This window comes from Cyprinodon variegatus, unplaced genomic scaffold, assembly GCF_000732505.1.
Source record: "Cyprinodon variegatus isolate N-32 unplaced genomic scaffold, C_variegatus-1.0 Scaffold12, whole genome shotgun sequence".
Classification (NCBI taxonomy): domain Eukaryota; kingdom Metazoa; phylum Chordata; class Actinopteri; order Cyprinodontiformes; family Cyprinodontidae; genus Cyprinodon; species Cyprinodon variegatus.
The window spans coordinates 1098927-1113534 of NW_015150465.1; the positions used below are offsets into that span (position 1 = coordinate 1098927).

The following is a 14608-nucleotide window of genomic DNA, read 5'->3' on the forward strand; positions in this document are numbered from 1 at the left end:
GTCTGTCTGTCTGTCTGTCTGTCTGTCTGTCTGTCTGGCTGTCTGTCTGTCTGTCTTTATCACTGGATCGATGAACTGATGGATCCATCCATGACATCAGTTGCATCTGTATGGCTGATGGGTATGCCTTTACCAGCTTAAATGATCTACCAGAGATTGATTTTTGTCTATTTTCCTCTATAAAAAGTTCAAGGCCAGTAATTTGTCTTTCCACAAATTCTCAAACAGACTGGGTTAATCTTAAGAAATCAATATGCTTATGCCCAATGGCTGAGTTTGTGCTCTAACAAGCTTCTAACATATGTTCTTTTAGTTTTGCCCTGTATTTAACTCAATCTCTTATTGAACTGATCAATTTCAAACAGAGGTTTGTCTGAGATTTCTGTCTGAGTCTGACAAAAGTTGATACCTGTGAGGTTCTGGTCCTAATGATCATCTTTGCTCCTTTTCTTCAAGTTCTCACCTCAAACTGCACAGCAGCGTTGCTGCTATTTGTGTACATGGTGTTCTTTTTGTTGTCCTTTCAGTTGAGCACGACTCTAGATTGCGTATATAACTAAACTTACTTTTTCACTAGTATAGTATTATTAAAGTAATATCTAGTGTTTGGATTTTTACCTATAGAGTAGAATATCTAGGCAGCGGAGTATTACTTTTTCAGATAAGCTTTTAATGTTAGTGCATTATTTTTTGTCAGAGATAGAGAATAAAAAAAACAAGTAGCGTTTAGTATTAAGCTGTCCACCATTTGAACGAAATGTTCCTGTATTGTTTTTAATATAGCAGTTTCCAATTTCAGGTCAGAACCTTAGCAGATTAAAGCTGCCTCTAACTAAGATGATTTACTGTATTGCTCTTAATGCTCAGTACTCTTTTGTGAAAAAAAGTCATCCATCTAATCTAGCATTTCAAATTTAAAGATGAGATTGCAATGTTTCAGAGGGTTTTTGGAATCAGAAATACTGATAAAAGATTTCAGCAGTCTTTTTATTCTAGTGTCTTGACCAAATATTTACACATTTTCATTCTTTTAGTTAAACCCAAAGAAATGAATCACAACAGACATGAAAAAAACTTGTATGGCTGCAAAAACTTGAGATTGAGGTGGAGGTTCAGATTTTATTTTGTGAGAAACACTAATCCACAATTACATTATATAGGTTAGATCAAAGCACCTTTATTTTCTTAAGCCTGAACTCAGTCTAATTCAGAATCTGTGGCAAGACTAGAAGATTTCTGTCCTGAGATGCTTTCCCACCAATCTAAGTGGACTTGAGCTATTAAGCTAATAAGAATTAGCAGACATTTCAGTCTCTTCATGCATGAAGCTTGTAGACATGTACCATAAAGCCGTAGCTGCAGCAAAAGCCAATTGTACCAACTAATGGCTTAGGTTGGATAAGTTCAAATGCACTGCACACTTTTTGATTTGTGATAAGAAAAACTTTTCAAAACCTCATCATTTCCCCAGATCTTTGAAAACATGTATTTGTCTGTGACATAAAATCTAAGTAAACACACTGAGGTAACAACAAAAAAATGGCAATATATGGAATTGTTTAAGGGGTTTAGATACATTTACAATGTTCTCCTATTTCTGACAAATATCAATGAGATTTTCCTGATATTAAGCCTTTTTTTGTGTCTTTTTAATGGAATTTACAACACAGTGAAAATCAGTAACAGTATTCTAGCAGGGATCATTTTTTATATTCTATCCAAATATTAAATGTTGATCTTTATCCAGTGAAATGCTCTGAACATAGTTAAATTATGTTTTTTGTGTAATCCTCTTCCCTCCCCCTCCATTCTGACAAACACTATTTAAATTAATCTGTTTGGAGTTTTTTTCCCTGCTGTGGCACTGAATGGCAGACGGAGCGATCTCTATCAGCTGCTGATAGAATGTGTCACATTTAGTCTTGGGGTTAACTGACATTATGGTTAATGCATTGGCTACGATTAATTTAGGGATTATTGGAGAATCACTGAATCTGTGCCACAGAAACACAAACTATGATCACCATAACTTCCAAATGTTCTGCGCACAGCTTTCTGTACGGTCTTGTGCAACACAGATACAAGCTGTTCCCTGCCCAAGATTAGTGAATGAACTCTTGTTCATGAGTAGTACTTGTAGAGTCACAGAGATGAGATGTGGGTTATATTGTAAAACCAGCTGATGGGCATGAATGCAGTCCGGCTTCTTCCTTTCCTTTCCCAGGATGAATCCTAAAGGAGCTTACACTCTAATATCCTGATGGGAAAACGGCTTGCTTTAAGCTTGCACTGAATCGTCAAGAGAATGTTGCAAAGGTTTGCGGGACGTCAGAACACCATACTTCTTTGAAGACGCGGCTGATTTTTCTTGTTGGAGAGTGATTTTTCTGCTTGATTTCACCTCATAAGACTGCAGAATTTTGAATGCTGTTTTTAGTTTTATTTAATTTCGTACCAACTGGATGCTCGGCAGGGTGGTTTCTGAATATGATTCCAACAAAGATTTTAGTGTACAGGGGCCCCAATGAGGACACCCTCTCTAAGACGGTGCAAAGTACAACAAGACGCAAGAAATCAACAGGGGAGCTTTTCCAGAAGGGCTACAGGGTCAGAATGAGCCATGGGTTGGTCCCTGATAAAGAGGACCAAGACAGCTTCTGCTTCAGTCTGGGTGGATGCTTTCACATGATTTCCTACTGGGGTAAGATCACAGAGGGGATCACTCTGAAGTGGAAGGCTAGCACGTTGATAGCTGTTTATCAGCTGGAGCAGATACAGGCATGTAATGCTGCAAGCCTGGCCCATTTTAACAGAGGTGTTCTGCTAAAGCCTAATATGAAGATAGTATATTAATGCTGCTCCTTTGATTTCTGTTTTTTTTTTTTTCTCACGTTTGCAGAAACCTACTTCAGTGGGGAAAATTTTCAGTTCAAATGAATGCTTGTCCAGATTGAACCTTCCTAATTGTATTTTCTCTTAATTGTGTAATTTTCTGCAAATTTCAGGCTGAAATGCTTCTTTGTTTTTTGAGCTCATCAGCAGGCTCTTTTCTTTTGGCACAAAAAAAATGCTCCAAAAAAATTTTTGATATAAAAGATTCAATTTAAAACTCTAAAATATTTTCAGTATGAATATTGTTTTAAAGAATAATTTGTATTTTTTTTCTATTGCCATATATATGTAATAAATTGGCTTTATTTTTTTTAATTTCTTGTTATATATTTTTGTAAGTTGGATTTTGATCTCATTAGGCCTTGACCAAACTGCAGAATTCTAAACAACAAATAACCTGGCTGCAAATTATTGTCTTCTTGTTAATGTGTTGGGAGGAAAATAAAAATGACATAATTATTTAGCACATTTCATTCATAAGCTAAATGCATATGATTAACCAAGGTTTAAAAAAAAATCCAAAGTTGCCTGTATCCTGCTGTCAGTAACTGTTAAAAGGTTTGTTGCGTTCTGACCTTAACTGAGACCCACAGTGTTTTAGATCTTGCTCTGGGCTTTTTCCTCCTGAGGTGAGCAGACCTATAGATGTCAATGAGTTTATTTCTCATCCGTTCTGATATTTCTTTATGTTGGGGCGCAATGAGCTGCTTTTATAGATCTTTTAGCTTGCTTCATGTTATCGGAGATTATTGATGAAGTGATGGGTCGATTCTTTAAGAGACAAAGTAATATGTCAAGATCTACTTTTTCAGTAGTAGGTTGACTTCCCTTAATAAACAAAAACATCATTCTAAAATTGCCTTTTGATTTTTAGGCTACATGTATCTTATAATGACATTTTTTGTGTTACCTGAACATTGACAAAACAGCTAGACTATAAAAAATTTAGAGGTTTGATTTAGTATGTTTACTTTTATTTTCTAATTTGTTTGTTTGTTGATTTAAATAAGTCTGGTCGTAGAAAACCTTACATTTACACTAAGAAACCCTGTAACTGAAATGCTTTCTAAAATGTTATTAAAATCTTTTTTTAGAAAGGATTCTCTTCCAGGCTGCTGTTAGCACAGCTGCTTTTGTTAGTTATATTGTCCTTGAACTCTTGGCAACAATCAACAGCTCTGTTTTTTCCCCCTCCTCTATAAATACCCTCAAATTTCGGATTTGACGTCACAACTGCTTTTTGATTCACTTTGGCTTGACAGAATCCACCTGTCTTTACTCTAATCCAGGTTTTCATCTCTCCCACGGTCTCAGTTTTGCCGAGCAGGAATGACGCCTCTCTAAGATAGATATCGGCCCAGCAAGATGCTACTGGGATTAACAACAGAATACTCTGGGTTGATGCTGAGCTTTTCTTTTTTTGTTGTTTTTTAACCAGATTTTTCTGCATTGATTTGATATATTTAGTCCTAAGGGTTACTTGATTGTGCTTTATTCATTATCATTATGAATCCATTAAAACTGTTAAATATGGATGAAAGTATGAAAGGTATGATAATGTCATTGTCAATCCACTATTCATTGTCGATATTGTTTCTGGTTTATTTCCAACAATTTCTGAATGTTATCTTTTTTTTCCACAGGTTTGAGGTTTTTAAGAGCCTTAAGATTGATACAGTTCTCAGAAATTTTACAGTTTTTGAATATTCTGAAGACAAGGTAAGAGTCTTGATGTTCCTTCCTTTTTTTCATTTCCTTCTTGATCTGATTAGGGTGTTACGTTAACCTCAGTTGCCTTTTTAAGACAAATTTGAATGTATTGAATATTTGTGTTAAAACTTTATTAAAATTGAAAATTTACAAATTACCCAAATTTTAAGGAATCGCTTTGGCACCAAACAAACTGGAATGAAGCAGCTCTCTGTTTTTGCTCTTGCTGCTAAGAATTAGAGCTTTATGCACAGATGTCATGTCAGGAAGATTATAGCATAATAAAATCCATCAGAATAATCTTCTTAGTCATTGACTCAGATGAAAGTAACACACAAAGATGTGGGCACAGTGCAAGGACGTTACACCGTGATAAGACCAACAATATGTGTGATATTTACAGCCGCCTACACTAACTTTATCTATCCTTGCACAGCATTAATATGTGTCAGACATGTACTGCTTTTATTACCATGAATCGCTTTTATTTTGAAAAATATTAGTTATATTATATATCAGTTATATTTTACAATACATTGTGAACTACTGTTTCAAAATGAATTTGATTTTCTAAAATTGATATTGAGTAAATTATTCTTACATTTGTTAAAAGTGACAACCTGTTACTAAAAATATATACTTGACACATTATATTTTATTGTCTTTTTTCATTTTGTTTGTAATTAATTAAAAACAGCAACTCCATTAAGTTGGTGAACTTGTGTTCAATCTTCATAAGCACATGGCTAACTGCAGCAGGCTTCATCCACTTGGTAAGTCAACTGCATTTGTTTACATGTACTGTACATCTTAGCCAATTAACATATTATGATAGTCAAATAGATTTATAAAAGTAATTTAATAAAACAGTGAAACATGTTTGTAATATTGATTAGTTACATGCAGATTGATATATTAAGAGCATTTTGTTTTCTGTTATTTTGGAAATCATCCCTTAAGGCAGGGGGTCATCAACCTTTTTTAATGCTTAGAGCTACTTCATGGGTACTGAGTTATAGGAAATGGTAAATGGCCTTTACTAGTGCTTTACACTACATTCAGTCATTCACACATTCATGCCCACACTCTCACACTGATGGTGGCAAACTCATTGTAGTTTCTGTCACAGAAGTAAGGCTGCCCTACACTTGTGCTACCTGGTCTTCTGACCACAGGAAGGTCGACCAATACTGACCTATGACCTGAAAGAGTCAGCATTCACCTAAACGCATGCATTATAAACATATTTTATTTTTTCTTTTCATTTCTAATTTACTTTTAGATTTTGTCATTTTGAAAAGGATTCAAATGCTTTTATGCTCTGGATGATTAATATGATGAAATGCTGTAGAGATTATTAAAAAAGAAGAGCAAAAGAATAAAATAAATATTCAAGCTTAGCCTTAACTTGACCACTACTGAGCTGTTCTGAATTTAGAAAATGCTGAAGGCACACCATGTGGTTCTTGAGGGCCCATTGGTGCCTGCGGGCACTGCCTTAAGAACAACCAAAGTCAATTTAATTGATTAAATAAATTGTTAGTTATGTACCTTTAGTATTTAAATTGAATTATATAAAAAAAAAGTTTTTTTTTTTTTAAATATCATTCTTTAATGTACACCTTAAGGACTAAAGCATTTTAATTGAACAACGATTGCTTATACACACACGGACCAAATTGTTGGTACCCCTCGTTGGAATAAATCAAAACCCTGGTTACAGAAATAACTTAAATTTGACAAAAGTAATAATTATAATTCTATTAAAATGAAGAAATATTATTAAAATATATTGCTTTTCAACCATACTTCATATGAATAGCTTAAAAAAAAAAATTAAACTTTTGAAGATGTGTCCTTTAATCGGCATCTCAGGTGTCTACAATCTTGTAATCAGTCAGTGAGCCTATAGGGTTACAGGTTGTTGCTGTGTTGTTTGGTGAAATGGTGTGTACCACACTCAACATGGACCAGAGGAAGCAAAGGAAAGAGTTATTTCTGGAGATTAAAAATAAAAATTAAGGACATGCATGTTAAAGCTAAAGGCTACATATTATTGCACATATTATTCAGAAATTTAAGATCCAAGGGACTGTAGCCGAATCTCTCTTGATGTGGCTGCAGGAGGGAAATTAATAAAAAATCAAATAGGACTGGTATGATAAAAAGACAGCCCAGAAAAACTGCTAAAGAGATTAAAAATGAACTTCACACTCGGGAAACATCAGTGTCAGATTGCACCATGTGTCGTTTTTCGAGCCAAAGTGGACTGAATGGGAGATGTCCTCGGAGAACATCATTGTTGAAAAAAAAAACAATAAAAGTACTGGAATTTACCAAATGACATGTTGACAAGCCACAAAGCTTCTGGGAAAATGTTCTATGGATAGATGAGACAAAAACGGAACGTTTACCAAGGCATATCAGCTCTATTCACAGATGGAAATCTGAAGAAAAATCAAGAATTTTAGAGATAAATATGCTGCCCACTGTCAGAAGCACAGTATTAAAAACATCCAAGAATGGATAAAAGGAAAACATTTGACTATTTAAAAGTGGCTCTCTATGAGCCCCGACCTATTGAGGATCTTTGGAAGGAGTTGAAACATGTCATCTGGAAAAAGCACCTTTTCCAGATGGCATGTTTAGGATATTGTATCAGTATGCTAATAAGGAATGGGCCAAATACCTACTGAGAAGAGCCGAAGTCTAATTGGCTGTTACAGGAGTTATTTAATTTAAATGTAGTGATTGCGTCAAAATATCAAGTGAAGGATACCATCATTCTTGTACAGGCCTGATTCATAAGCTTAAAAAAGTTGAAGTATGGTGGTAAAGCAATGTTTGATTTTAATTTGTTCATTTTCATAGATTTTTTTGATTTATCATTCATTTTGTCAGATTTCAGTTATTTCTGTGGGCATTGAGAATTTTTCTTTCATGAAATGAGGGGTGCCAATAATTACACTTGTTGTGAGAACTGATTGCTGTTTATGTTTACTATTGTTTAGTTAAACGGTCTATGTAGATGTTAAGATAATATAAAAAAAAGAAAACATGTTTGTATAAATTCAGAATTCTGATCATTCCAAAATAACATAAAATGAACAGTTAATCTGAAGTTCAATGTATTTCCATGAAAACAAAACATACGTGAGAATTATTTGTGTTTCTGTAAATCTCAACCTCTCTTCCAGGTGGAAAACTCAGGGGATCCTTGGGAAAACTTCTCAAATTCTCAAACACTTTCCTATTGGGAATGTGTCTACCTTCTAATGGTTACGATGTCGACTGTTGGCTATGGAGACGTTTATGCAAAAACCACTCTTGGCCGCTTGTTTATGGTCTTCTTTATCCTTGGTGGTTTGGTAAAAAAATCCTCTTATTTATCTTTGCTTTAAAATATTCTTTTCAACCAGCTATCTCACTTTGCAAGTTGTCATAAATTACAGGGACAGGGATGTTTTTTTCCCCGTTTATTACTTTCCCAAATATGTTGTATATCAAGTAATGTATGATTCATGCACCGCATTATAAAATGTTAAAGAATTTTAATTTTTCCTTCAACAGTTAAACCCAAAATTATTCTCACACCTGGCAGATTTAGCATTGATTTTTTTTTCCACATTGTTCCAGGAAATTTATAAACAAGAGAGATTGTCTTCTCCGAATAGATAATTAAAAACTGAAAAATGACTCAATTTGGGTTGAAAAATTATTGATCTGTTGCGTTTTATTTGAAAAACCTGTTTAAAATCAATATACTTCTCAATAATAGATTGAAATAAACCTTTCTTGGGATTAAAGCAATTTTTTTGTTGTTATGTTTTATTGCTAACCAGAGGATTACTTGTTATTATCGGTTTCTCCATGATTTATATTTGGTCATGGACTCTTTGAACTTGGAAAACCTCCCTAATTCCATGCTTCCTGCACAGATTTTCTGTGTGATCCAATTCTGATGTCTTGCTGAATAATTATAGAATATTGATATTACTTTTAAAAACAAAAACTAAATGACTTAGTTACTTCAAATCTTAATCTGCTTGGTTTTTGAGTTATTTTGGGTTTAACTGTACTTTTCTGTTATTTGAATTCAGGAAATTTTCGTATGTTTTGCTTATTTTATGAAGAGAGTGCTATAGTTTCAGATGGCACCTTCCTACCCTTCCCCTTTCAACAAACACAGTGAAAGAATTGGGTATGATTTACAGGAGCACAGATTTATGGATGCAGCAACATAACCGATTGTCACTCTGCACAGATTGTTCTCTCCATCCTAATGCTTTCAGTGGTACTATTCCATAAATTAACCAAGCAGTTTAAAAAATATACAAAAGTAAAACTACTCAGCTGTTGGCAAAATATACGCTTATATGAAGCAGGTGTTTCATTAATAATCAACAGTGATAAATATGAGGCTTTCTTGACTTACAAGAAACAATCTTCTTCTTTGATATCAAGAACTAATGTTTCCAACACTGATGTTGCCACTTACATTACTGAGGGTTACTTTTATTTAAAGTCATCTGAAAAAAAATATATAACAAAGGTCAAGATTTAGTGAAAAAACATGCTTGTGTTTTTTATCTCATGACATTCGTATTGCTTAATTTAAATATATAAAAAAAACCTATAGCTAAAAGGGAATGAAAAGAGAGGATGTTAAGCATTAGTTTACCAAACGTTTACAAAAAGTGAATTAAATAACAGACCCTTCTGAAGAGATATTGGAAAAAAAAATATTCACAAAGACACTTAAATTTAAAATGATTATGTTTTATAGGTCGATTCTTCTGATTTTTAAAGGAGATGGTTGCTTTTTTAAAAAAAATCTAACTGTAATATGAAATTTACTGCAGTTGACACTTCATTATCCAAATTTTAAAAAAAAGGTTGGGTTAATTTTTTTCTTATTTTTTGAGGAAAGGCGGGTGGAAATAATGACTTTCTAGTAATCCAATCAGGGGCCCAACAAGACAAGTTTTAGAACTACTGACAGATGTTTTGGCATTTTGGATGGATGTGCAGCAGTGCAGTGTTAATGTTTGTCATTCAATCTGTGGTGTTTAAATCAACCCGACACATGTGTTTGTTGAACAAAACATGGCATTTAAGGCTTTTTTTCTTGGTTTTCATCTTTTTTTCTTTCTACCACAGATCAGCATATTGCTCATCCGCTTTCATTTTTCACCTATTTTTCTTCCAGTATCTGTAAATATTAACCTTTGAGCGTCCTTTTTTCATCCTCAGTTAGAATGTAATTGTGACAAAACTTCAGGTTACATTCAGCTCATATTAACCAAGTTTTCCTTGCGGAAAATTTCTTTCCTTTTAATGGATATCATTAATACCTTTGCATATGTGGCTGCGTTTCTACTTCACATTTATCATTCTGCAGAGAGAACATAGGGCCTCCTCCTCTAGGCTTGTCGTTTTTAGTTTCTTCTTCTGTCTTCTATCCTCTCCTTAGGCCATGTTTGCAAGCTACGTCCCTGAAATCATAGAGTTAATAGGAAACCGCAAGAAATATGGTGGTTCCTATAGTGCTGTTAATGGGAGAAAGTAAGTATTCAAGGAGGCTCTACTGCCTCCGCCGCAGTAGAACCTTCTCTGCATGCCCTTTTCTTTTTCTTTTTCATGCATGTAGGCCATGTTTGCTCGCTACGTGCCAGAAATTGCTGCTCTCATCCTTAATCGGAAGAAATATGGAGGGAGTTATAACTCGACCAGAGGCAGAAAGTAAGTTAAACAAATAGAAAGGAAAAAAATACAGATAAAACTTGCTATGGTGTGGTTTTGTGTGACTCGAGTGGCCTTCTCATAAGGAGGTGTTCACATTGATTAGACATAAGTCACACTGTGATTGAAGAACTTGGCCATGATTAATGTATGTATTGCTTTGCTTCAGCTTTTTTTGTAAAGCTCGTCTTTGCTGCTTTTCATTTACCAATGCTTAACTGCACTGAAAAGAAACTTCAGTCTTACCAAGGAGTTTTGGCTTTTAAGATAGTCCTGATTAGTTTTCAGTTTAAAGTTTTTATTTTTTAAGGTTTAATTTTAAAATGCTCTGAGAACTTTTTTTATTTTTTTGTAAAGAAACTTTTTTTTTTTTTAAATAGTAGATTAAACGTAAAATTGAATCCCTGTAAGCAAGGTTTTCCTCCGATGGATGAAGAAGAAACTATTCCAATCCTTAAAATTGAACAATATTCCTTAATAAGGGAATTGTCTTTTCAGTGCAGGTGAATATTTGTCATGCTTTAGTAATTCATGTGTACATTTTTTCACTGTTCATATACTGTGATTATTCATTTGCTGTAGTAGAAATGGGTTTTGCTGATAGTTCCCTCTTAAACAGTACCTCCATAATGGAAACCTCTGGTAGTTATGCAAAAACAAAGGTGCAGTACAGCTTTAAACAGCCTAATTTAGCTGCCCCAGTATTTAAAATTGTTGCTAAACTGTCATTGGCATCCAGTCGATAGTTTTCTTTACACTAAAAATGTTATCCCTGCTTCAATAATCTAAAAATCCGGATGTTTCATAGGGCTACAAAGTTACAGAACATCAAAGGGACAAAATTTGGAAAGTTTATTGTAGATGGGTTGGCTTACAAAATAAATTAACATTTTAATCGAAGAAGCTAAGAACATGCAATACTTGCAAGTAAAGGTATATGATTAAAAAAATATAAATAAGTATGCTTTTTAAGAAATATTGTTAAAGAAGTGTAAAAGAAAGTAAAAAAAAACAAAACAAAAAAAAACACAAGGCAAGAACCAAAGCCTTTTATAACTCCTTACATGTAGATGGTTTTGGCAAAATCATGAACTATGTTTAAAATCATGAACTTAAAATCATAAACTATGTTTAAAGGTTGTAGTTGGTTGATCAACAAACAACTAATTTAAAGGAACCATTTCTCATAAGCAAATTTGTCAAAAATTCAGCCACTAATACTCGTTTGCTTGGAGGGAAAAAAAGTTGTGTTTTCTTTAGAACTTGTACTTTAGAACCAAATGATATTGGTCTGTAAGAATGCACTTTTTATTATTTATTATTATTGTATTTCTAACTTGCTGCATTATTTCTACCAAGCATGCTTTAAAAAATCCACCTTAGTGGTCAGATAGAAGGAGCTTCAATAAAAAAACACATTGCACAGAAAAAAAGACAATTAATAAAAAAAAATATATATTTTAAGGGACAGACAACCTCATAAGCAGATGGATGCATCACAGTTTGATTAAAAATAAACATGATAAAATAAAGTTTCATGTAGTTGAAATCAACATTTCCATGGTCAATGCATACTGTAGCCATTTTTGTGAATCATTCTTCACCTTATTTAGTTCATTCATATTTCTTTCACACCGAAGAAAAAATCCTTTTAATAAATAAGGTCAGGTAAAAAAGGTGAAATTTCAAATGATAACATCACATATTTATGCAAACAATATATGTAAAATTTTAGAGTGCCCTCCAATGGTACCTTTAACCCCTAAAAAATTCAGCTGTTGTGAAATTATAGTTAGACCTTCAGTGTTTTTGTTAGATTTCTTTAAGTTGAACCTCCTTTCAATGCAAGTGCAGCTACAATCCTCTGGGGAGATTTCCTTCCAGAGGATTGTATGTTCCAATCTAGAGATGTTTTTTCCTCAGTTCTTCTTTGCAAAATAGCTTAATCTCTGTCACACAGGAAGGAGAATATCTACCAATTTAAATGTTATAATCTCACTAGATTCTCATAAATATTAGAATTACATTTGCACTTTCACTTGGCCATTGAATAAGTATATGCTTTAATTTAAACCCTTCTATTGTACACCAGTCTTGCTGGAAAATGAACTTTTACTTTAGTATAAAATATTATTTTAAAGTTCCTTTTTCTCCAGATTAATGACTTCAACCCCCCTTACTGTTTTGGAGATGGGTATAGAGGAGGATGTTCTGTTTCAGTGTGGATCATCAAAATAAGTGGTCCTCCTAATTCTCAATCTTTCTGGTTATATGTTTACGTAAAGCCCCTATTTATCTCTTACCAGTGGTGAGTCTGACATTGTGGAAAAATTGCAGATCTTTTTTAGGAAAGTATGAGCGATGCAAACAGCCACTTTTAAGCAGGCATTCCCTCTCCATAGCAGGTACAGGGTTGTGGATGAGCTTTTTAAAAAAATTGTGAAAATCCTCCACTATACTTTAAAACCCTAATAACATCTTGTAGAGTTTGATGTAGTAATGTGACACAATTAGAAAAAATGTTGGAGGGGTAGGAATACTTATGCAAGGCACTGTAAAACAAATTTTACACAGTGGTAAAAAGTCGTACTGACACTGAAATTCCGAAAGTGGTCATTTGGCGTCTATTGAAGAGCTATATTTTGTGTTACTTTTTTACAGAAAGAAAAAAAAAACATTTGTAAAAGTATTGTTCCCTTTTGGGCTTCAGTGTACCTGCACTTACACCTCTTAAGGATAATACTATAATCCTCCAATTGCTCCTTTCTCTCATCACCTTTGTCCTTCTTATTAAATGTGCTCTTCATCTCAGTTTGGCGCTCTGCTTGTCTATTCCCCATGCTTTGCTTTTTGGAAATTCTTGGCCTTTATCTTCAGTCTGAACTACACCCTGAGTCCTAAATAATATCTAAATAATATGATCTGAAATGCTGGGATTTTTTTATTTATTTTTTACTGGTTTTGCTTTCTTGCCAAAAATTGGATGAGAGGATTGACACATGTGTTTGTCCTCAAAATTATTCAGCAATGGTACTTTCACTGCACCAGTCAGGAAACATCATGAACGCCATGCTCTTAGACTCTGTCTTCCTAAAATAACTAAATGAGGAAAGCTTATTGCTCATTTTGTTGAACAAGTTGGTATTATAGTTCTTAATTAAGTATTCAAGTTTATTTAATATTGAAGAATCTATAAAATTTTCAATTAAACTTCATCACAAACTTTTATCCTATGATTCTAGTTACCTAAAATAATAGATCACCTTTAAGTGAGACTAAATCAATTTTAGATAACATTTTGTGTAATTTACAAAAAAAAAATGTGTTTGGTCCACTGATTAGAAGTGTGTTCTTTTTTTTTTTCTTCTCAATTTGCCTCAACTTACACTTCTTTGCTGAGCTGAAATGTTAAATATAATCAGCTTCAGTGTATCCTGCAGATTGAGCCAGTAGTTTTTAATTTAAAAAGACTGGAAAGTCCTGCTATCTGCTTGTACTTTTGAAGGTTCCTTATGAACCATTGTGTTGAAGTGTTGGCCTAGTGGTCAGAACAGTGCGCTTGTGCTCCGAGAAGGTTGCAAGTACCCATTTCGAGCACCACAGCCTGCACTGTGGGTCCCTGAGCAAGACCCTTAACCCCACACTGCTCCCTGGGGGCCACACGATGGCAGCCCACTGCTCCCCAAGGAGATGGGTTAAATGCAGAGGTCAATTACTCCAATATGAGATCAATAAAATTCAAATTATTATCAATTATTATGAAGTTGGAAAACCAATTATTTACTCAAAACAGCCATATACTGTAAGCTACCAAGCCTGCCAAAGTGGTTTACACCATTGACTAGATAAAGTTTTTTATTTTATTTTATTTTTTAAGAAATTCATTGAAAATAACCCCAAATATATACATTTCTTTCTTCTTCTGGCAACGGTAGATTATGCTGCTGAGAATAAAAAGTGATTAACTGCACATACAACTTTGTATTAACTTAACATATATACATATGTTTGTTAATTATTTTTTTATACATAAGTTTTTGATATAATGTATTATGATTAAAAGCTTTTACAAACAGTGCTTGGATCATTAGTAGAATTGACTCTTTGAGAACTTTTGGATTCCTTTCTCTATCCATCGCTCTGTTCGAGGACAAAAATAAGTATTAGAAGCCCAGGTTGTTTTTAATTTTTGGTGTTGACCTAATCTTTTGTAGACAAATCATTTTTTTAGGATCTCCCAAACATTTTATCCATCTATCTTGTT

At 33.7% G+C, this 14608-nt stretch overlaps 1 protein-coding gene across 11 annotated transcripts in view; it reads left to right on the top strand.

The window, feature by feature from the left end:
• The window catches only part of LOC107089490 (calcium-activated potassium channel subunit alpha-1-like), a 135504-nt gene that overhangs the window by 71574 nt on the left and 49322 nt on the right, over positions 1-14608 (top strand). For 10 of the 11 annotated variants that reach the window (XM_015382353.1, XM_015382320.1, XM_015382328.1 and 7 more), the window contains exons 6-9: positions 4536-4611; positions 5300-5375; positions 7800-7970; positions 10076-10167. In XM_015382353.1, coding sequence (XP_015237839.1) covers positions 4536-4611; positions 5300-5375; positions 7800-7970; positions 10076-10167 — 415 coding nt within the window. Of the gene's footprint in view, positions 1-4535; positions 4612-5299; positions 5376-7799; positions 7971-10075; positions 10168-10252; positions 10345-14608 lie in introns of all 11 variants that reach the window. The other variant, XM_015382383.1, reaches the window with a different exon arrangement.